Source organism: Macaca mulatta, chromosome 2 (genome assembly GCF_049350105.2).
Source record: "Macaca mulatta isolate MMU2019108-1 chromosome 2, T2T-MMU8v2.0, whole genome shotgun sequence".
NCBI lineage: Eukaryota > Metazoa > Chordata > Mammalia > Primates > Cercopithecidae > Macaca > Macaca mulatta.
In genome coordinates, this window is record NC_133407.1 from 37,543,865 (window position 1) to 37,568,516 (window position 24,652).

The window sequence follows — 24,652 nt, forward strand, 5'->3', positions numbered from 1 at the left end:
ATGTATTCTTAGATTTTTTTTTTTTTTTTTTTTTAATGTGTGGCTATTGTAAATGGGATTGTGTTCTTGATTCAGTACTCAGTTTGAACATTATTGGTGTGTAGAAATGCTACTGATTTTTGTACCTTGATTTTGCATTCTGAAACTTTACCAAAGCTTGTTTATCAGGTCTAGGAACATTTTGGTAGGATTTTCAGGTTTTCTAGGTAAAGAATCATATCATCAGCAAAGATAGATATTGCTTATTCAGTATGATATTGGCTGTGGGTTTGTCATAGATGGCTCTTACTATTTTGAGGTCGGTTCCTTCGATGCCTAGTTTGTTGAGGGCTTTAACATGAAGGGATAATATTAGATTTTATTGAATGTTTTTTCTGCATCTATTGAGATTATCATATGGTTTTTGTTTTTAATTCTGTTTATGTGACGAATCACATTTATTGAACATAGTACGCAAAAGGATAGTTTTTCATCCTTTGCCCGCCCTCTGCCGTTGCCTTCTTTTGGAGTCTCCAGTGTCTAATTTTTTTTGTATTTTTGGTAGAGATGAGATTTCGCCGTGTTGGCCAGGCTGGTCTCGAACTTCTGACCTCAGGTGATCCCCCTGCCTCAGCCTCCCAAAATGCTGGGATTACAAGTGTGAGCCACCGTGCCTGGCTTATTATTCCCATCTTTATGTCTGTGTATAGTCAATGTTTAGCTTCCACTTTGTAAATGAAAGCATGCAGTATTTGGTTCTCTGCTTCTGTGTTAATTTGCTTAGGATAATAGCCTGCAGCTGCATCCACATTGCTGCAAATAACATTTTGTTTTTCTTTTATGGCTGTGTAGTATTCCATGGTGTATATGTACCACATTTTCTTTATCCAATCCACCATCAACATAGGTTGGTTCCGTGTCTGCTATTGTGATTGGTGTTGCAATGAACATGTGAGCGCATGTGTCTTTTTGGTAGCATTATTTATTTTCCTTTGAGTATATACCTAGTAATGGGATTGCTGAATCAACTGGTAGTTCTAATTCTAGTTTTAGTTCTTTGAGAAATCTCCAAACTGCTTTCCACAGGGGTTAAACTAACTTACATTCTCACCAACAGTGTTGCCTTTTCTCCAAAGCCTCACCAACATCTGTTATGTTTTGATTTTTTTATAATGGCCATTCTGACTGGTGTGAGGTGGTATCTCATTGTGGTTTGATTTGCATTTCTCTGATGATTAGTGATGTTGAACATTTTTCAAGTTCGTTGTAGTTTATGGATATTAGCCCTTTGTTGGATGCATAGTTTGCAAATATGTTCTCTCATTCTATAGGTTGTCAGTTCACTCTGTCGGTAGTTTGTTTGTTTGTTTGTTTTTCTGTGCCGAAGCTCTTTAATTAGGTCCCAGTTGTCAATTTTTGTTTTTGTTGCATTTGCTTTTGAGGACATAACTTTTTGAGTCATAAATTCTCTGCCGTGGCCAGTGTCCAGAAGAGTATTTCCTAGATTTTTCTCCTAGGATTCTTACAGTTTGAGATCTTACATTTAAGTCTTTAATCCATCTTGAATTAATTTTTGCATATGGTGAGGAGGTGTAGGGGTTGAGTTGCATTCTTCATACAATTAGCCAGTTTTCCCAGCACCATTTATTGAATAGAGTATCCTTTCTGCATTGTTTATTTTTGTCAACTTTGTTGAAGATCAGTTCGTTGTAGGTGTGTAGCTTTATTTCTGGTTCTCTGTTTTGTTCCATTGGTCTGTGTGTCCATTTTTGTACCAGTGTCATGCTGTTTTGGTTACTATAGCATTATAGTATAAAGTAAGGTAATATGGTGCCTCTAGCTTTGTCCTTTTTGGGTAGGATTGCTTTGGCTATTTGGGCTCTTTTTTGGTTCCATATAAATTTTAAAATAGTTTTTTTCTAGTTCTTTGAAGAATGACAATAATTTGATAGGAATTGCATTGAATCCATAGATTGCTTTGGGCAGGATGGCCATTTTAATTGTATAGATTCTTCCAATCCATGAGCATGGAATATTTTTCCATTTGTTTATGTCATCTTTGATTTCTTTCAGCAGTGTTTTGTAATTCTTTTTGTAGAGATCTTTCACCTCTGTGGTTAGATGTATTCTTAGGTTTTTTTTTTTTTTTTTTTTTTTTTTTATGTGTGGCTATTGTAAATGGGATTGTGTTCTTGATTCAGTACTCAGCTTGAACATTATTGGTGTATGGAAATGCTACTGATTTTTGTACCTTGATTTTGCATTCTGAAACTTTACCAAAGCTTGTTTATCAGGTCTAGGAACATTTTGGTAGAATTTTCAGGGTTTTCTAGGTAAAGAATCATATCATCAGCAAAGATAGATAATTTGCCTTCTTCTTTTCCTATTTGAATGCCTTTTATTTCTTTCTCTTGCCTGGTTGCTCTGGCTAGGACATCAAGTACTAGGTTGAGTAGGAGTGGCAAGAGAGGACATCCTTGTCATGTTCCAGGTCTCGGGGGAATGCTTTTTGACTTTTGCTTATTCAGTATGATATTGGCTGTGGGTTTGTCATAGATGGCTCTTACTATTTTGAGGTCAGTTCCTTCGATGCCTAGTTTGTTGAGGGCTTTTAACATGAAGGGATATTAGATTTTATTGAATGTTTTTTCTGCGTCTGTTGAGATTATCATATTGTTTTTGTTTTAAATTCTGTTTATGTGATGAATCACATTTATTGATTTTTGCCTATGTTGAACCATCCTTGCATCCCAGGAATAAAGCCCACTTGATTGTGATGGATTATCTTTTTGATGTGCTGCTGGATTCAGTTGGTATTTTGTTGAGGATTTTTACATCTGTGTTTATTAGGGATATTGGTCTGTAGTTTTCTTTTTTTGTTGTTGTATCTTTGCCAGATTTTGGTATCGGGGTGATGTTGGTTTCATAGAATGAGTTAGAGAGGGATCCCTTCTCCTCAATGTTTTGGAATAATTTCAGTAGAGTTGGTACTACCTCTTCTTTATATTTCTGGTAGAATTTGGCTGTGAATCTGTCTGGTCTGGGGCTTTTTTTGGTTGGTAGGCTTTTTATTACTGATTCAATTTTGTAACTCATTAATCTATTGAGGATTTCCCTTTCTTTCTGGTTCAATTCTGGGAGGTTGTGTTTTCCAGGAATTTTTCCATTTCCTCTAGATTTTCTAGCCTGTGTGCTAGAGATGTTTATAGTAGTCTGTGAGGATCTTTTGTGCTTCTGTGGAATTGGTTGTAATGTCACCTTTGTCATTTCTGATTGTATTTATTTGGATCTTTTTTTCTGTTAATTTAGCTAGCAATTCATCAATCTTATCAACTGTTTATTTCATTTGTTTTGGTCTCAATTTTGTTTATTTCTGCTCTGATTTTAGTTACTACTTTTTTTCTGCTAGCTTTGGGTTTAGTTCTTATTTTTCTAGTTCCTTTAGATGTGACATTACATTGTTTTAGGTTGTTGACTTGAGATCTTAATGTAGGTGTTTAGAGCTGTAAACTTCCCTCTTAACACTGTGAAGAATTTTTTGATATCTGCCTTTGTTTACCCAAAAGTCATTCAGGAGCAAGTTATTTAGTTTCCATGTATTTTTGTGGTTTTGAGAATTCCTCTTGGTATTATATTTTTATTCCACTGTGGTCTGAAAAGATGCTTGGTGTGATTTTGATCTTTTTTTTTTTTTTTTTTTGTCCTTGTACTGTTTTGATGTAGGCATCTATTGCTATAAACATCTCTCTTAGCACTGCCTATGCTGTATCCCATAGGTTTTAGTATGTTGTATTTTCACTTTCATTTGTTTCAAGACATTTTTGCGTTTCTTTTTTAATTTCTTCACTGACCCAGTGGTCATTCAGGAGCATGTTGTTTAATTTCCACGTATTTTTACAATTTCCAAAGTTTCTCTTAATCTTGATTTTTAGCTTTTTTCCATTATGGTTTAAGATACTTGATATGATTTTGATTTTAAAAAATTTGTTGAAACTTGTTTTGTGGCCTAACCTATGATCTATCGTGGAGAATGTTCTGTGTGCTAAAGAATGTATATTCTGCAGCTGTTAGATGAAATGTTCTATAAATGTCTTTAGGTCTGTTTGGTCTATAGTGTAGAACAAACTGGATGTTTGTTGATTTTCTGTCTAAATCACTTGTCCGGTGCTCAAAGTGGGGTATTGAAGTCCCCAATTATTATTGTATTGGAGTCTGTCTCTCACTCTTTAGCTCTAATAATATTTGCTTTGTATGTCCGTGTGCTCTGGTGTTGGATGTATGTATATTTATAGCCTGTGATATCTTGTTGCTGAATTGATCCCTTTTCATTATATAATTACCTTCTTTGTCACTTTTTTATGTTTATTTGACTTAAAGTCTATTTTGTCTGATATAGGAATAAGTACTCCTGCATGCTTTTGGTTTTCATTTGTGTAGGATATTTTTTCCCATTTCTTCATTTTCAGTTTATGCGTGTCTTTACGGATGAAGTAAGTTTCTTTTAGGTAGCACATAGTTGCGTCTTGCTTTTTATCTATTCAACCATTCTGTATCTTTTAATTGGGGAATTTAAACCATTTACATTCAGGGTTGTTATAGATGGGTAAGGACTTAACTCCTGTAATTTTGTTAACTGCTTTCTGGTGCTCTTGTATATCCTTTATTCCTTTCTTCTTCCTTTATTGTTTACCTGTATAATTTGGTCTCTCTCTCTCTGTTTTTTTTTTTTTTTTGTGATAATGTTTGATGCCTTTCTCTTTCTCATTTGTGTTTCTGCTTTACCAGTGAGTCTTACACTTTTTGTGTGTTTTCACGATAGCAGATATCATCCTCTTGCCTCATGATGTAGGACTCCCATATGCATTTTTTGTAGAGCTGGTCTAGTGATGATGAATTATCTCAGTTTTTTGCTTGTCTGGGAAAAACTTTATTTTTCCTTCATTTCTGAAGGATGGCTCTGTTGGGTATAGTGTTCTTAGATGCCAGTTTTTTTTGTTTGTTTTTTCTCTTAGCACTTTGAATATATCACCCCATTCTCTCCTGGCCTGTAAGGTTTTTGCTGAGAAATCTGCTGTTAGTCTGATGGCAATATCCTTATATGTGAGGAACTCACAGAACATTTGATATTTTTCTCTTGCTGTTTTTAGAATTCTGTGTCTTTGACTTTTGACAGTTTGACTATAATGTGCCTTAGAGAAGACCTTTTTAGGTTGAATCTATTTGAGGATATTTGAGCTGTCTTTATTTGGATATCTATATCTTTTGCAATAATTGGGAAGTTTTCAGCTATTATTTTGTTAAATTGGTTTTTTGTTCCTATGCCCATCTTTTCTCTTTCTGGATTTGCAAGAATTTGAATATTTGGTTACTTTATGGTCTCCCATATGCCATGTAGGCTTTCTTTATTCTTTTTTATACTTTATTCTTTTGTTGTTGTTGTCTGATGGGGTTATTTCAAAAGGTCCATCTTCAAGTTCAGAAATTCTTCTACTTGTTCTACTCTGTTGTTGAAACTCAATTGTATTTTTAAATTTCATTTGTAGAATTCTTCAGTTTCAGGATTTCTGTTTGGCTCTTTTTAATGATATCCATCTCTTTGTTGAATTTCTTTTTAGAACATACATTGTTTTCCTGATTTGTTTTTATTATCTGTTTTCTTGTATCTCACTGAGTTTATTTAATAACATTGTTTTGAATTATTTTTAGGAATTTCATACATTTCCTTTTCTTTAGGATCTGTTACCAGAGAATTATTGTGTTCCTTTGAGGTGTTATTTTTCTTTCCTTTTTCATTTTTCTTGTGTCCTTATATTGATTTCTGTGTATCTGGTGTAATAGTCACTTCTTCCAGTTATATGGATTGGCTTTCATAGGGAAAATTTTTTTCCTGTAGGTGTATCTATAATGTTGGTCAGGTAGGGTGCTTTGGATTTGATTCTCAGTGGGTGCAGGAGTGTAGTTTATATGATTTTTCCAGCCATAATCAGTATCATTGTTTTCTATGAGTTCTTCAGTGACTTGGACTGTAGTGGTTAGTGGAGGCTATGGCAAGGCTCTGCTGGGGATAGGGACACCAGGCAGACTGGTCATCACGTACCAGTCAGTGATGGCAGTGGCAGGCGGGATGGGCCTGTCCTCAGGCTTCCCAGATGGCATGCACAGGCACCGGTGGTAGCAGGCAGGGCAGATCAGTCCCCAGGCCCCTGGATGACATGCACAGGCACCAGTGGTGGCAGTAGTGAGTGAGGCAGGCCTCTCCAAGGTCCCTGGATGATGTGCATAGGTGCTGGCAGTGGTCAAGGTGGGTTTTTTTCCAGGGCACCTAGTGGTGGAAGGAGGGGCCAGGCCGATCACCAGTGCCTCGGACAATGTGTGTGGTAGTAGTGGTGGGCCCCTAAGTGGTGTGTGTGGACTCCCAGTGGTAAGTTTTCTTTTGACCTTAAGCTTCTCACTGCAGTTTAAAAAGCTTATCTGAGTTATGTCTCTGACCATATTGTGCTTTGGGTACAGAAGCAAAAGTGTTGAGCAAAAGCTAAGTTGATCCATGTCATGGTCACAGTATTTTGGGGGGACTTTGTTTGGGTTGTTTGCCTCATCACAGCAGTGTGAAGCTAGGTGTTTGCCTACATCCTATCTTGAATTTTCTACTCTTAAGAAGCAAAAGTACAAAGGTTCTGTCACACTAAGGAAAGGTGGTTTTTGAAAGTATTTAAGCCTTACTGATAGCTGTCTGTTGCCATTTCTGGAAACCTGTTTGAATCTAGTATGTCCGTGTCCAGTTCTGTTTCTCAGCAACATCTGGCATCTCCTGAAATGCCAGGATATCAGTAAGTTTACAATAGTAAGGTAGACTACAATAAGTTTCTGACAAAAAGATGGGCAGAAATGGTTGAAATAAATCTGGCTGAAGGATGAATTTCTTGAAGCAGCTCTTAAAATTGTATTATCACTTTCCTGCATGATAGTCTACTTTCTTCCAAGGCTTTTTCCTTTAGCTAGATGAAAATGTGACATATAGGCTTGTCTGGATCCTTCCTGAAAGCTTCCCTAATATATTACAGAGGCGCTTGTTAGCTGTGGCAGCCTGGCTCCACAAACCAGACTTAAAACATCAGTCTTGTGCCTAACCAAACAACTTGGGCTTTAGGTTGGCTATGAGGGGAAGACAAGATATTCTGTGAAATAAGTAATCATCTTAATATGAGCATTAAAAGTAAAAGCTTAGGCTGGGCACGGTGGCTCACACCTGTAATCCCAGCACTTTGGGAGGCTGAGGCCGGGCGGATCACCTGAGGTCAGGAGTTCAAAACCAGCCTGGCCTACATGGCAAACCCCATTTCTACTAAAAACAAAAATTAGCTGGGCATGGTGGCGCATGCCTGTAATTCCAGCTACTCGGGAGGCTGAGGCAGGAGAATTGCTTGAACCTGAGAGGTGGAGGTTGCAGTGAACCATGATCGTGCCACTGCACTCCAGCCTGGGCAACAAGAATGAAACTCTGTTTCCAAATAAATAAATAAATAAATAAATAAAAGGCAAAAGCTCAGAAATCCTATTATTTGCTTCTGGTAATTTATTAATTGACATTATTAATGTCATTTATTTACTTCAGGTAGATTTACATCTGCTATATGTTTACAGGAAAAAGATGAAAAGCCACTTGAACATATCTTCTGTTTTCTTAATGATCTGTTCTTCTTTATAGGGGATTTTTGACATCGTGTGAAGCAGAACTACAGGAGCTCATGAAACAGATTGACATAATGGTGGCTCATAAAAAATCTGAATGGGAAGGACGGACACATGCTCTAGAAACTTGCTTGAAAATCCGTGAACAGGAACTTAAGACTCTTAGGGGTCAGTTGGATGTGACACATAAAGAGGTAAAGCTATTTATTTGTTCTTCTTTTTGATATTTTTATGTTGTTTTTTATATTAAATGTGTTTCTTAAATATTTGTTGAAGAAATAATTTGTATACCAAGTTAGTTTCTTTATTGTTTTTTATTATACTTTTGCTGTTTTCTTTTAGAAGAAAAATTCATTGTGAAAATGTGTAAGAATATTAGCATTTATTTCAAGGATCATTTTACCTTGGTTACATGTAATATATACATAACTTCTTTTTTTTGTTTTTTTTTTGAGACAGAGTCTCGTTATGTCGCCCAGGCTGGAGTGCAGTGGCCGGATCTCAGCTCACTGCAAGCTCCGCCTCCCGGGTTTACGCCATTCTCCTGCCTCAGCCTCCCGAGCAGCTGGGACTACATTAGCTGGGACTACAGGCGCCCGCCACCTCGCCCGGCTAGTTTTTTTTTTTTTGTATTTTTTAGTAGAGACGGGGTTTCACCGTGTTAGCCAGGATGGTCTTGATCTCCTGACCTCGTGATCCGCCTGTCTCGGCCTCACAAAGTGCTGGGATTACAGGCTTGAGCCACCGCGCCCGGCCCATAACTTCTTTAAGAAAGTGTAAAAGGGTACCACACATTGTTTGTCTAACCTTCATCATATTACATGTTCATATTAACATTCACTGAGTTTCATGAAACTTGCTTTTGGCTTCACTGTGTGGCTAGTATTACACAACAAGTTCCAGATTAAAGAATTTGCCTCTTTTGGTTAGATTTGAAGTAAAATTAAGAGAACCCTTTAAAAAAAAAAACCATGTTTACCCATGTTGAAAATTAGGGGAGAAGAAAGAAAAGAAGAAAATAAAAATTACCTGCAGTCCCACCACTCATTGATATTGGTAATTTGGGGGGAAAGTTTAATAATATTTGCTGGTTGCCTTCTCATAAATTTAGCTGGTAAATTAGGAGGAGTACTCTGAATATTGGAAGGGAAGTAGAAAGCATTTATGTGTGAGGGTTGCCTCTTAATTTTTGGTGTGGATGTCAATCTCAGAAGGATTGGAAGAGTTAGAGTTATAGGGGAGCACTGGTCCCATTTCTCACTCTGAAGACCTTTCCTACCAGTAGGATCACCATTCATTAAGGCTGTCATCAGCTTATTCAGGTACACTTCTGTGAATGGTACACACTGAAATTGTGATTTTGTTGAGAAAACTTATTAAGAATACTTTAGAAATGTTTCCCATAACAAGGAAAGAGTTTGACTTGATAAAAATGTTATTACGCCTACCCAGAAAATTTCTCCTTGGTTGGCCATTTGTACTTTTGGTCAAAGTAGTACATGGTAACGCTGACTGTATCAAAGTTTTCTGCTTATGCTGTTTGCTAAATTGCAATTAATTTAAAATTTGAGTAGACCTTTGAGAATATATTTTTAAATTACACACAATGCAAAAATACAGAAGGTGATGCAAAAGTACAGTGAATAATCATGTTTGATTTTTAAAAAATCATAATTTAGGCAGGGTCAGTGTTCCTTTTATGGTAGGCTACTTAGCTAGCACTTTGTTTCTCCTAGGGCAAAACAAAATTCTGTTTAGCAAGTTGAAATGAAAGTGGTTTTCTGGTTGATAAATAGATTGTTTATTTTGTTAGAAACTCATTAAAGAATTGTGATTATGATAATATTTAGTCACTGTGATGCTAAATTTGAACTTATTCCTGTGGCTTAGTTTTAATGTCATGGGCATTATTTCCATTACTTAATGCCCTCGACATCAAAATTTCTCTTAAAGAGAAATTCAGAGAGATTAAGGGATTAAATGGATAGATTCCATGGTAAGGATTTGAAGATTTTAAGTTTGGCCTGGGGACATACAAGAGATTTAGAATTGCAGTTGTCTGGTCAATTTGCTACTTCATTGATTGGGCTGCTGAAAGTTGATTAAGTTTCTAGAAGTAGGTTTCTGAAGATAATCTAGTAATGGGAATCTATTCCATAGAATTCGTGTGGGAGATTGTGTTGCATTACAACACTTCTTTCTTTCTTTCTTTCTTTCTTTTTTAAGGAACAAATATATTTATTATAGTGCTGAAAAATTATGACCACCAACAACCAGTAAAGGGCAGGAAGGAACAACACTATGAGATCATGAAAATGTCTTGCTTCTTGTATTAGTCTGTTCACATTGTGATAAAGAAATATCTGAGGCTGGGTAATTTATAAAGGAAAGAGGTTTAATTGGCTTATAGTTCTGTAGAAGCATAGTGGCTTCTGAGGAGGCCCCAGGAAACTTTCAATTATGGTGGAAGGCAAAGGGGAAGCAGGCCTGTCTTCACATGGTGGAGCAGGAGAGAGAGAGTGAAGGGGGAGGTGCTACACACTTCTAAACAACCAGATCTCAGGAAAACTCACTATCACGAGAACAGCACCAATGAGGAAATCTGTCCCCATGATCCAGTCACCTCCCACTAGGCCCCACTTCTAACATTGGGGGGTTACAGTTCCACATGTAATTTGGGCAGGGACACAGACCCAAACCATGACTTTTGTTGACACAAAGTCAACAAACTTTCTTCTCTTGCTTTAACATTTTTGGGATTCTTTCCCAAACCTATTAAGTAATCATGATGGTTACAAATTTTCCAGTTCTACCACTCTTTCGAGTGCATTATTTTTATATCTTCATTAAAGGGGCAAAGCAAATCCCCTACTTGTAATAATAAGACAATATTGGAGACTGCCATTAAAACACAGGACAAGTAAAAAACAGATCTGTTCCAAGACACACGGGACTATCAATTTAGGAAATACACAGAAAGTTAAAAGTTAAACTCAGTTGGATACATTAAATATGTGCCGCTTTTTGTATGTCAATCATACCTAAATAAAGTGATTTTAAAAGCAAATGATTCAACCTGTACCACCAACAGGTTTTGAATGTATATACATTTAATATGTATTTATGAGTGGAGAACAACCTTAAACATTTTAAACAGCAGAGATACACAAAACAATTTTAGGTGGAAGTAATACAAAGTGCCTTGTGTTTCTGTCCTAGAATCAAATCATAGAAGTCTCAGGTTATTAATAAAACAAATACTGTTTTGAATATTAAAAATCATGTGTTTTGGGGAGGGAGAGAATTAACAGCCTTTCTCTGCCTTAAAATACTTTGCATTTTATGAAATTTACAATTGGAATGGAGGCGCTCCTAGAGTTGTTGGTATGCTAGGGAGGGAAATTGAGCACAGGAGCAAACTACTGTTTCTTAGTGCTCAGCTGAAGAAGTTTTCACTTAAAAGAGCTGTTGAAGTCATTTCTATTTTAGAAGTCTAGTATAAATGACTTTTTCTATGTATTAACTAGAATTAATGGTAATTTGTGAAATGTTTTATCATTTTTAAAAATTAGAATCTGTATCTCAGCCAGTGAAGCAGCAGACACTACTGCGTGTCATCATCTAACACCTGTAGTCCACCAGTCTGCATGGACTGTAAGCAGGTGTGGAGAGAACCGGAGTTCACTTATCAGCAACATGACCATGGAATTGACTGTTGAGTCTTTCTACTATTAATTACCATATATGTGCCTTTTTTCTGGTATTTTATTCCCACTGGATGCTTTTTATTAAGACCTTATACCTGTGAACACATTTGGAGCACAACTTACTGTCTTTAAGGTGCAGGTGGAAAATTGGGAGGCAGTAAGCAAGAAGAGTGCACTCACTCTCCGTTCTTACTCTTCTGGAGCCCAGGCTTGTCTAGCATGAAACTGGAGGTGAACCCAACCATCTGTATCTACAGGGAGACTTCTCCCATGGTCTTCTCTTGTGGAGATTCCTCTGCCTCTGGTGTCCCACCCTGGCTGCAGTTCTGGCCCTGGAGGCCAGCAAAGCACCTGGGGTAGAAGTTGTCTTACAGCCGTATTAAATTCTTCAAGGAGAGCAGCAGACTCTTCCACGGCAGGCAGCACCCCCCCCAGGAGGAAGAGCCACCTCAGGAGGATGTGTCTCCTCAGAACTTTTCAGGGATGTTTACCCCTTGTCCACCTTTGATTTTTTTTTTTTTTTTTTTTGTAATGATTTCCGAATTCTGGCCTCTTTCGCTGTGCTAGGAATGTCCTTTTGTTTTGGGTAGGCGAAGGCACACGGGTGCTTATGTGCATCTAATTTCTGGCCTTTGGTGCTCAGCTTTAATTGTTGGCACCAGGGACACAAAATGTCCTGGCGAATCAGGTTAACGGGTAGCAGTTTAGAGGGTAATGGAGGGATTGGTATCTTCTGAGGTTTTAGGTTGTTGTCACTGAACTCTGCCTTCCTCTTTGGGCAGAGCACTTTGTCACCTTTGACAGGTATTTTCATTTGGTCCCCTTTGCTGATGTTCCTGGCAAAGCAATTGTGCTTGGTTAATTAGAAGTTTGCTGATCTTCTTCCCTTGACTTCTCTGTGGAGTTCTACTCTTTGCCTTTTTGACTTCTCCATACTCAGAAAAGAGGTGGAGATTGATAAAATTTTTCCAGAATCAAAACACTTCTTTCAAGTATGTGTTATAACACATTCATACTCCGATTTGAGCAGTATATGATATAGGAACTAGAAAATAGGGCTTTATGTTTTTGTCATTGTATTAGTTCATTCTCTCATTGCAATAAGGAACTACCTGAGACTGGGTAAGTTATGAAGAAAAGAGGTTTAATTGACTCTCAGTTCCACAGGCTGCACAGGAAACATGGCTGGTGAGGCCTCAGGAAACTTAATCGTGGCCTAAAGTGAAGAGGAAACAGGCACATTTTCACGTGTCAGAGGAGGAGACAGAGCAAAGGGGGAAGTGCTACATACCTTTGAACAACCAGATCTCGTAAGAACTCACTATCACAAGAACAGCAAGGGGGAAGTCTGCCCCCTGATCCAATCACCTCCCACCAGGCCCCTCCAGCACTGAAGACTACAGTTCAACATGAGATTTGGGTGGGGACATAGTCAAACCACATCAGTCATTCTTATTTGTTTGAAAAGTACAGACCTAGAAGCAATCAGTCCTACGGTGTAAACCACTGCTAATCAAATGACAGGTCCATGATGAGATTAAAAGCTTGCACCGGAATGTAAATCAGTGTATATCCATCTTTCTCTGAGAAAATTTTGCTTGTAAGAATGTCAGTTACACTGAACGGTGTGTTTCATGACATACTTGATTTACACTTTGCCTCAGGCTTCTTATGCGGGATTGCTGTCTGTGAATAACTTCAGCCCACCTGCAAATCATACTTGGTGGATCACTAATATAAGCAACTTATTTTGTAAGTTAAGGCTTTCTGTGTTTCTGGTTACAGTGTTGGCACTGGGTTGGTTTTAATGGACATTCCTGCAGTTATTATCTTCCAGCTCCCTACAGGGCAGGTTGACTTTATGAAATGAGTAAGAAATTTGGAGTCCTGGCCCTGCCTCTTTTCAGCTGAATGGCCTTGGACAAGTAGCTTCCATCATTATTAGCATTTAATGTTCCTGAACTTTTCTTCACCTTTAATATTTATACTTGTCACAGTAAATAAAAAGAAAAATAATTCTACAAGGCTCATAAGAAAAAATAGTAATCTTCCCCACCCCTCTGAACCTAGGATTCTTACTTCTGTGAGGAGTAATTTCAAGCCTTTAACTCTTTCTTTTGGCATTTTCTCTATGTTTCCAAGGAACCTTTTTTACTGCTATATTTTCATTTATAATTTTAGCTGTTTAATGACTTGGTACTATGAAAGATGAGGGGTTTTGCTGTCTTACATACAATTATCATCCCCTCATCCTTCCAGGAGTGTATATCTTAATTTTTTGTTAGATCAGTATTCAGCATTTATATCATTAAAATGGTAAATATTATTCACAGTTGAGTCAGGTAGTGTAATAAGCAGACTTGTTTTTTGTACTGTTTTTTTGTTTTCCTGGAAATTACTAATTGTCTCACTTTCATTTGGTTTTTTAAACATACCTACCATTGATTGTTTCTGAACTCTCTGACACAGGTGTAAATCTTCTGTTGTTGTGTTTAGACATGGCAAGTAATCTGTCCATTTTCTTTTCTTTCATTTCTTTTCCCTGTGAAGACATCTCTCCTGGAGCTTGCCATTCTCCAATGTGCATAGGTTGCTTTCAAGGATATAGCTGTCATCATGAGAACTCCCTTCACCATTATTCTGGAAGTTTTCTGTGCTCCTCTATTTGTGTTTCTTTGCATTCTCTGTCACCATATTTATATGTTTACGTTTCCATTTTGATAGAGCATAGTTTTGAGATCTTGTATATCTGAAAATAATCTTTATTCTGTTTTCAGGCCTGATTGGAAGTTTGACTGGCTGTAGAAATCAGCTTTAGAAGTAAATTTCCCTCAGGATGTTTACAGTTAAATATGAATTATTTCAGACTTTAATTTTTGGTAATGGCAGAGTAGGTAATTTGGGCCAGTCCACTCACTGAGGACAAATATTACGTTAGATTTAAAAAAATTTTGGCTTGAAGCAAAATGCTATCAGGATGGTGAACAATTACCAGGCTGGGATCTGGGCTGGGCAAGAGGTTCAGGGAGGTGTGTCCAGGGTTTGGGGCCATTATTAACTGAAAGTAAAGAAAGCAGCCAAGAGGATAAAAGATTGAATGGTATTTTTGATAACTTTAAGGGGCTAAGGGTCCGTGATGGTTCTGAACGCCTCCTCAGTTTGGCTAAAGACCCTGAAAGGCTGCATCCTAGGAGTAAGGGTGGACCAGAACAGGCCCTCTTGATAAAACCACTCAGCTTCAAACATCTAAATCCCTGAAATCAGTTTAAATTAAACTTAAGAGTGCTACTGTCCCCAGGCATCTCCAAAGTGCTAGGGCTTCCAGGAACCTGGAAGAAGCAAGTGTAAATTTTCTCCAAAGGAAAAATTACCATTCTAGGTTTCAGATTATTCAAATAATTTTGCAAATATAATGCTTGGTACTTGCTCAGAAAATAACCTCAGACAACATGGACCAGGAGACAAGACAACACAAATGAAAAATAGTAGAAGCAGCAGAAGATGGAAATAGACCCATGATAAATCTAGATATTTGTCATCATGCACACAGATTACAATTACAATGTTTATTGCGTTCAAGGAGCTGAAAGATAAGCTTGAGCATTTCAAAAAAGAATTAAAAACCGTAAAAATAAATTAGTGGAAATTTTAGAACTGAAAAATAGAATGACTGAAATTAAGGGCTTAAAGATTAAGGGATAATTAGTGAACTAGATGATGTGACAGAAGAAAATGTCTAGAATAAAGCACAGGCAAAATGATAGAAAATATGGATGAAAGGATATGAGAAAGAGGATACAACAAGAAAGTCTAATATACGTGTTTTTGGAATCCCTGAAGGAAAAAAAAGAATGAGAATGGGCACAAGCAATATTTGAAGAGATAACTGGCTGAGATTTTGCCAAAGGTGAGGAAGGCCATGTATTTAAGAAGTCCAAGAATCTCAAGCAAGATAAGTAAAAAGAAACAGTTACCATGGTTGAAAACTAAAGACAAAGGGAAAAATCTGAAAAGCAATCAAAGACAAAAAATATTATCTACAAATAGCTCTTAACAGTTGACTTGTCAGCCAAAAAAGTGAAAGCCAGAAAACAATAAAATATCTATAAAGAAAGAACATGACTTTTTCCTCTACCGAACGAGAATTCTGTATCTAGAATAACGGTAAAATAAAGACATTTTCAGATGAACAAAAATTGAGAGAATTGGTCACAAGCAGATCTGCACTAAGGAAATATTAAAAAATGTTTTTTAGGAAGAAAGAGAGTGATCCCAGATTGACCCTCAGATCTGCAGGAAGAAATGAAAAGCAGTAGTAAATTTATGGGTGAATCTAAATGAATATTGATTGTACAAAACAATAATAATAAATGGAGTTTTGCTATGTTGCCCAGGCTGGACTCAAGCTCCTGGGCTTAAGCAGTCCTACCTCAGCCTCCCAAGTACCTGGGGCTACAGGTGCACGTCACTGTGCCCAGCTAACGGTAATTGCCTTTTGAGTTTAACGTATATATAAAATTATGGTGGCAATGGTGTTATATTTAAGTCAGGTTGGGATAAATGGAATTAAAGTATTTCTAAGTCCTTGGGTTGCCTGGAAATTGGTAAAATTACTAATTAACATTAGACCTTGTTAAGTCACAAATCCATGTTTTTATCTTGAAACCATTAAAAATATATATTAGTAGAGAATATCTTACATGCTAATAGAGAAAAATGGAATGATAAAAAAAGTAATCAGTCCCAAAGAAGGCAAGAAAGAAGAGAAAAAGGAACAGAGCTTATTAGTACAAATATTATGTAACAAGATGACAGCTTTAAATCAAAATAGGTTTGTTAAATGTAAATGCAGTAACTGGCTTAATTAAAAGATTAAAAACTGTCGAACTGGATCAGATAAACAAATCAATTATTATTTAATGTTTATAGAAATACAAAAACATTGAAATTAAAAGGTAAAATATATAACATGCAGTTTGAGTAGAAAGATGGTATAACTATATTCTTATCAGAAAAAGTATAATTGGAGCAGAGGCCAAAAGCATTACTCAAGGTGAAGAAAAACACTTCATAATGAGAAAATGTGAAATTTCAGGATATGTAACTTTAGCAGACATTCTTTGTGCCCTGTAGTATGTCCTCTTTGCCTCCTGATTTCATTTTAGCTATTGCATATAGGTCCTTGTGCGCTGCCAGTATGTACTATAACGGGTTTCCAATCTTTTAGCTTCCTTGGGCCAGATTGGAAGAAGGATTGTTTTGGGCCACACATAAAATACACTAACACTAATGCTGGCTGATAAGCTAAAAAAAAAAAAAAAAGAAAAAAAAAATCTTGTGATGCTTTAAAAAAGTTCACAAATTTGTGTAGGGCTACATTCAAAGCTGTACTGGGCTGCATATGGCCCGTGGGCTATAGGTTGGACAAGCTTGTCGTATATTATGTTTCTCTGGGGCCTTGGAAAGCTGCTCAGATGAAATCTGGAAGTGTCAGGGAGTTTACACTCTTAGGTCTTAGGTGAAGGTTCAAGTAATTGAGGGACTAGGTGAATTCTCCAACTTCCCATCCCTCAGAGGGACGATTCTGAAACATACCATCTGGTTCCTTAGTGGGTTCCCAGTGGAATTCATCACCAGCTGCTTACTTCAGTAATATGCTTACTGTGCTCAATAGCATACCCTTTATTAGCTTTCCTTCCTTCTCTGCCTTGCTCTCCCTGTGTCCTCACTGTGCTTCCTGGGGTCACCTTCAGTTACCCTGAAGTCCGTGTCTCAGCCTACACTTTGCGGGGGGGACTCAAACCAAGATGAAAATATCTGAGTATCTAATGTAAATATCTAATTAAATAGTTTTAAAAGAAAATCCTCTTTGTCTTTTATCTGTATGTGAAAAGTGACAGAACTAGGAAAAAACAGATGAAGCCACAATTATAGGGGGGAATTTTAACACATTTTTCTTAGTAACTGATGGAATAAGAGACAAACATAAGAAAGAATATAGATTTGAACAGCATGATCAGCAAACTTGACTTAATTTATTTATATAGAATATAATACAACGGAATTTCAGAGTACACATTCTTATCTGGCACAAACAAAACCCTTACCAAAATTGACCGTATGCTGGGCCATAAAGTAAATCTTGATACAATTCAAAAGCTTGAAATCACAGGTATGTTCTCTGAACATACTGGAAATAAGTTAGAAAAAGATAACTAGAAAATCTGCATATATTTGGAAATTAGGACATGAAGTTCTGAATAATTCATGGATCAGAGAGGAAATCACAACGGAAATTAGAAAATACTTTGAATTCAAAATGGAAATACAACATCAGACTTACAGAATGCAGATAAAATATCTTGGAGGGACGTTTATAGCCACAAGAGCATATATTAGAAAAGAGGAAGGGCTGAAAATCATTAAGGTAATGATTCATCTCAAGAGATTGGGAAAAGAACTTGCTAAATTTGAAGAATGTAAAAAGAAGGACATTTTTAAAAAATGAAAGTAAAAGCTTGGAAGTGATATGACATGAGAAAACTTCCACAAGAAAACCGATGTAACTGTATTAGCATGAGACAAAGTAAACATCAAAGCCAGAAGCAATACTAAAGATCTAGGGACACTTAAAAATTATGAAAGGATCAATTACCCAGGTTGCTTTATTAATTCAATTCTATAAATATACAAAGAAAAATGGACAGAATTAAGGGAACAATTAAGTACGTGGTAATCATGGAAGACTTAACACATAGCTCTCAATTAATACAACAAGCAGAGAAAACCTCAGTTAAGGTGAAGATTTGATCAAGATTAACAAACTTAACCTAATTAACAAACTTGACCTAATTAACCTAAATAGAACATTGTACCTAATAACTGCTGAATCCACATTCAAGTGAATATGGACCATTTACCACTACTGCCATAAAGCATGTCTCAACATATTTCAGAGGATTGGAGTCATGTTTTTTGACCAAGGTGGATTTAATCTAGAACTCAGAACAATGAAAGACAACCAGAAAAATCCTCAAAAGCTTGGAAATTAAGCAATATGCTTCTAAATAACCCATGAATCAGAAGAAATCACAATGAAAATTAGAAAATATTTTGGACTGAGTGATAATAAATATGGTACGTATCAAAACTTGTGGAATGCATCTAATGTGGTACCTAGAATGTTAGCTGTGTGTGTATACATATAGCTACATTTTATACATTTTATATATAGCTAAAATTATATATATTAGAAAGGCTGAAAGTGATCTAAGTAGCCATTTCAAGAAAAACAAAAAAGTCCCAGCAAATTAAAACCAAAGAAAAGAGAAAGAAAAGATATAATAAAGATAAGACAGAAACTAATAAAATAGAAAACAAATGTATAAGAGGATGAACAAAGCTATTCTCCTTGAAAAAAAGTAATTAAATTGATAACCTTGGAAAGACTAATTAAGAAAAAAGGGGAGAATAACTAATGTTAGCAATTAAAATGAGAAACCATAATAGAGCCTCTGAATAGTAAAGGGGTTATAAAAAGATACTATGACCATGTACCTCCTCCCCGCAGTAAAACATTTAGATGGAATAGAAAAATCCCAAGGAAAGCACAGCATACAAGAAAGGTTGAAACATGTGAACAGTACCCTATTAAATTGATTTTTGATTGTTCTGTTTTGAGATGGAGTCTCACTCTGTCTCCCAGGCAGGAGTGCAGTTGCATAATCTCGGCTCACTGCAACCTCTGCCTCCTGGGTTCAGGCGATTCTCCTGCCTCAGCCTCTCGAGTAGCTGGGACTGCAGGTGCGCACCACCATGCCCGGCTAATTTTTGCATTTTTTTTTTTTAAGTAGAAGTGGGGTTTCACCATGTTGGTCAGGCTGGTCTCAAACTCCTGACCTCAGGTGATCTGCCTGCCTCAGCCACCCAAAGTGCTGGGATTACAGGCATGAGCCACCATGCCCGGCTAAATTGAATTTGTTATTGAAAAACCTGCTCATAGAGAAATCTCTTGGCCTCAATAGCCTTCATTGGTGAATTCTACCAGATATTTTAAGAAATAAGTAACACCAATTTTTTATAAAATATTCCAGAGAACAGAAGAAAAGATAAGATTTTCCTAACTCCTTTTATGAAGCATCATAATCTTCATTTCAAAACTTAACAAGGACATAGCAGTTAAGGAAAATTACAGGCCAGTCTTATGTGAATGCTAATATAAAACTGTTAGACAAAATATTAAACTAAATCCAGCAATATTTAAAAAAGATATTACATACTAACTTAGGTTTATTCTAGGCATTCTAGGTTGTTTCAACATTCATAAATCAATATAATTCATCACATTATCAGAGGAAAAAACACCATAGTTATCTCAATCCAGGAAAAAAATTTAATAAAATTCAGTTATCCATTTGTGATAAAAATATTAAAATCCCTTAGAAAATTAGAAATGTAAGGGAATTTCCTTAATCTAGTAAAATGGTATATAAAAAACTTAGCAGGTAGCAATTAATATAACCCATTAGAAGCTTTCCTTAAGAGATTGTGAATGAGACAAGGATGCCCAGTATCACCACTTTTTTTGTTGTTGTTATTGTAGTGGAGGTGTAGCTAGTGCAATAAAGCAAGAAAAATAAATACAAGATATAAGGATTAGAGAGGAAGAAATACCACAGTATTTAGCATGTGCTTTGTTGGTGTACACAGAAAACCCAAAAAACCTATGTAGACAAACTTAGAATTAACAAATGAAATAGTAGGTTTGCTGAGTTAAAGGTTAATATACAAAAATTTATTGATTCTTTATACCAGCAAAAAGCAATTAAAAATGAAGTTAAAAAAGATACCCTTGACAAGAGTATCAAAAAAACCACCAAATACAGTAAATCCAATGAAAGAGGTACAAGACTTCTATACAGAAACCTCTAAATTATGGAGAGAAATTGAAACTGATATAAATGGAAGAATAGATTATGTTCATGGATAGAAAGACTCAGTATTTTAAAGGTATTGGTTTCTCTAATTTTGATCTATTAATTCAGTATTATTCTAATTAAAACTCCAGTATATTTTAAAGTGAAAATTGACAAGGTTGTTTCTCAAATTTATATGGCAGTAGCCAAAACAATCTTGATGAAGATCAATTAAGGTGGACCACTTAGGGTACTAGAAAACAGGATTTATTAAAAACTATATTAAGACAGTGTGGTATTGCAAGGATAGAAAAACAGACCAGTGGGGCCGGGCGCGGTGGCTCAAGCCTGTAATCCCAGCACTTTGGGAGGCCGAGACGGGCGGATCACGAGGTCAGGAGATCGAGACCATCCTGGGTAACACAGTGAAACCCCGTCTCTACTAAAAATACAAAAACTTAGCCGGGCGAGGTGGCAGGCGCCTGTAGTCCCAGCTACTCAGGAGGCTGAGGCAGGAGAATGGCGTGAACCCGGGAGGCGGAGCTTGCAGTGAGCTGAGATCCGGCCACTGCACTCCAGCCTGGGTGACAGAGTGAGACTCCGTCTCAAAAAAAAAAAAAAAGAAAAACAGACCAGTGGAACAGAGTAAAAGAGTCCCATAACAGAGATCCCACATATATGAACATTTGATTCATGACAAGATGGCACTGCAGGGTGGTGGGGAGTCTTTTCAATACATGGGACTGGACCAGCTGAGTAACAACACGCGGGAAAAAGGAAGATTTTGACTTCTAGTTTTATACCATACACCAAATTCAATTCTAGATGGATTATAAATTTAAATGTGAAATGCTGAAAATTTTCTAGACATAAGAGAAAGTATCTTGGAGTAGGGAAAGATTTCTTAAAAAAAATGATAAAAGGTTACTAATTTAGACTATATTGAAATAATAAACTTTTCATATATTTACAACATGTGACCAACAAAAGATAAAGAACATCTATAAATTATTAAGTTAACTGAGTAGAAAAATGGGCAAAAGACAAATAGTCATTTCACAAAGGAAGATATTAAAATGACCAGTGAGCATGTGAAAAGGTGCTTGGTTTCACAAGTTACTAGGAAAATGCAAATTATTTTATACACCAGAATGGCTAAAAGTTAAAAGACTAATAATACTAAGTTACTATAGGGGTATGAAACAGCTCAATGTTTTATCAAAAAGAGAACTGTAGTTTTCTGTGCAAATATTTACTTTCAATTTAAGTTTATTTTAAAAAGCAACAGTCAGTTCCCATTTTGAGTAGTAGAAAATATACATTTTGTGTATTTTTTCCCATGGGTATTCTGGATTTTTCCCCTTTGGACCTGAAAGTTTGGAAATGGTTGAACATGACTTAGCATGTTTGCTTTCTGCTTTAAACACTAAAAGTCCTTGTCTTTTCACATTTATCTTTTTACATTTACACAGAGTGCATTTGTATTTTTATACTTCGCTTATTTCTTTTTATATTAATCTATTCTGTTTACATGCATATTTTTTTCCACTTTGTTTTATTCTAGAACTCTTGTAGTAGGAAGTACTAGAAGATCTGTGAATGTCTTAGTTTTGTTACCTTCATTAACAGCTAATATTCTCATTTCTGTTTAATGATCGGTGACTTAGTATTGCATAAGAATCAATAGTCTAACTAACTGTAAATTGAAGCTCTTATTTCTCCCTTTCAGTGTTACTGAAGTTTTATTTTCTGGGAGGGGGATATTGAATTCCATATTATTGTTTTTAGTGTTTTTTCAGAATCATTTTTCCGGAATACTTTTTTCCTTTTTGAGGATGGACTTTTTGCAGTTCACTTTAACTATGTAGTGTGTACAAATGACATTTCAGCCAGACTTGGAGGAGCTGTTCTGGCATTTTGATTTGCAAATCAAACATGCACTCTATCTTTTAGTCTCTTTTCATTGTATTTCTTCTCCTTGTTTCTTTTGGATCTGGTACTGTCATCTGCATATCTTTATTAATTAACAAATTTGCCTGGAGATCATTTTTACTGCTCCTTGTCTTAAAAACATTTTACTTCCTACCTTTCTTCTTATCAATAAACAGGATATATGTAATTTGGGATTTATCTAATCTGTTAGTGATGGATGAAAAGACTCAAAGTGCCAAGAGATCAGGGAAATTCAGATCAATCCAGGAAGGAGGAATCATTAGGTGTGACTCTCAAGAACAGGGATATTCACGTGGGTCACAGGGTCATTCTGGCAAAGCGTTTTCTTCTGGCTGTGGGTTCTCAAGGGATATAGGTGATTCTAGTGAAAGAAGAGAGCCAAATGAGAGTGATTGTGAAGCGTTGTAGTCAGAAAGGTGATGGTTTTCCTTTTTTTTAAATTTAAATTTTATTTTAAATTCAGGGGTACATGTGTAGGTTTGTTATATAGGTAAACTTGTGTCACGGGGGTTTGTTGTACAGATTATTTCATCACACAGGTAGTAAGCCTAGTACCCCTTAGTTATTTTTTCCTGATTCTCTCCTTCTACCCTCCAGTAAGCCTCAGTGTGTGTTGTTCCCCTCTATGTGTCCATGTGTTCTCATCACTTAGCTCCCTTTTGTAAATGAGAATATGCAGTATTTGGTTTTCTGTTCCTGCAAAGGACGTGGTCTTATTCTTTTTTATGGCTGCATAGTATTCCATGGTGTATATGTACCTTATTTTCTTTATCTAGTCTACCATTGATGGACATTTAGGTTGATACTGTGTTTTTGCTCTTGTGAATAGTGCTGTGGTGAACATACATGTTCTTTCCGATGGAACGACTTAGTTTTTTTGGGTATATACCTAGTAATTGGATTGCTGGGTCGAATGATATTTCTGTTTTTATAACTTTAAGGGATCACCATCGTCTTCCACAGTGGTTAAACTAATTTACACTCCCACCCACAGTGTATAAGCTTTCTCTTTTCTCTGCAGCCTTGCCAGCATGTTACTTTTGAATAATAGCCTTTTGACTTTTTGACTTTTAAATAATAGCCATTCTGACTAGTGTGAGATGGTATTTCATTGTGGTTTTGATTTGTGTTTCTCTTATGATCAATGATGTTGAGCATGTTGGCTGCCTGTATGCCTTCTTTTGAAAAGTGTCTGTTCATATCCTTTGCCCAATTTTTAGTGGGGTGGTTGTTTTTTTCTTGCAACTTTAAGTTCCTTATAGATGCTGGATACTAGTCTTTTGTCAGATGCATAGTTTGCAAAAGTTTTCTTCCGTTCTATATGTTGTTCATTCTGTTGATAGTTTTGTTTGCTGTAAAGAAGCTCTTTAGTTTAATTAGATCCCATTTGTCAAATTTTGCTTTTGTTGCAGTTGCTTTTGGTGTCTTTGTCATGAAATTTTTGCCTGTTTCTATGTCCAGAATGGTGTTGCCAAGGTTATCTTCCAGAGTTTTTTATAGTTTTGGGCTTTACATTTAAGTATTTAATCCATCTTGAGTTAATTTTTGTATATGATATAAGGATGGGGTCCAGTTGCAATCTTCTGCATATTACTAGCCAGTTATCCCAGCACCATTTATTTAATGGGGAGTCCTTTCCTTATTGCTTGTTTTTGTCAGTTTTGTTGAAGATCAGATAGTTACAGGTGTGCAGCCTTATTTCTGGGTTCTCTATTTTCTTCCATTGGTCTGTGTATCTGTTTTTGTACCAGTGCCATGCTGTTTTGGTTACTGTTGCCCTGTAGTATAGTTTGAAGTTGGGTAGTGTGGTGCATCTAGCTGTGTTCTTTTTGCTTGGGATTGCCTTAGCTATTCAGGCTCTTTTTTGGTTTCATATGAATTTTAAAATAGTTTTTCCTAGTTCTGTGAAGAATGTCATTTGGTAGTTTAATAGGAATAGTGTTGAATCTGTACATTGCTTTGGGCAGTATAGCCATTTTAATGATACTGATTCTTCCTTCCATGAGCATGGAATGTTTTTCCATTTGTTTTTGTCATTTCTGATTTCTTTGAGCAGTGTTTTTTATTTTTTCTGTAGATCTTTCACCTCCCTGATTAGCTATATTCCTAGGTATTTTATTCTTTTTGTGACATTTGTGAATGGGATTGCATTCCTGATTTTACTCTCAGCTTGACTATTGTTGGTGTATAGGAGTGCTAGTGACTTTTGTACATTGATTTTATATCCTGAGACTTTGCTGAAGTTGTTTATCAGCTTAAGGAGCTTTTGGGCCAAAACTATGGGGTTTTCTAGATAGAGGATCATGTTGTCTACAAACAGGAATAGTTTGACTTACTTTCTTCCTATTTGGATGCCCTTTATTTCTTTCTTTTGCCTGATTCCTCTGGCCAGGACTTCTAAAACTATGT

At 36.3% G+C, this 24,652-nt stretch overlaps 1 protein-coding gene and 1 pseudogene across 51 annotated transcripts in view; one reads left to right on the top strand and one right to left on the bottom strand.

The window, feature by feature from the left end:
* The window catches only part of CEP63 (centrosomal protein 63), a 126,263-nt gene that overhangs the window by 14,416 nt on the left and 87,195 nt on the right, over nt 1–24,652 (top strand). For all 50 annotated transcript variants that reach the window (XR_013413576.1, XR_013413574.1, XR_013413569.1 and 47 more), the window contains one exon: nt 7,685–7,862. Coding sequence is in view for 44 of the 50 variants with exons in the window: in XM_077991510.1 (XP_077847636.1) it covers nt 7,685–7,862 (178 nt within the window). In the remaining 6 variants the exon portion in view is untranslated. The remainder of the gene's footprint in view (nt 1–7,684; nt 7,863–24,652) is intronic.
* Nucleotides 11,345–15,383, bottom strand: LOC144339021 (developmental pluripotency-associated protein 4 pseudogene; annotated as a pseudogene). Its single transcript, XR_013413577.1, has one exon. The product of XR_013413577.1 is annotated as a developmental pluripotency-associated protein 4 pseudogene (transcript).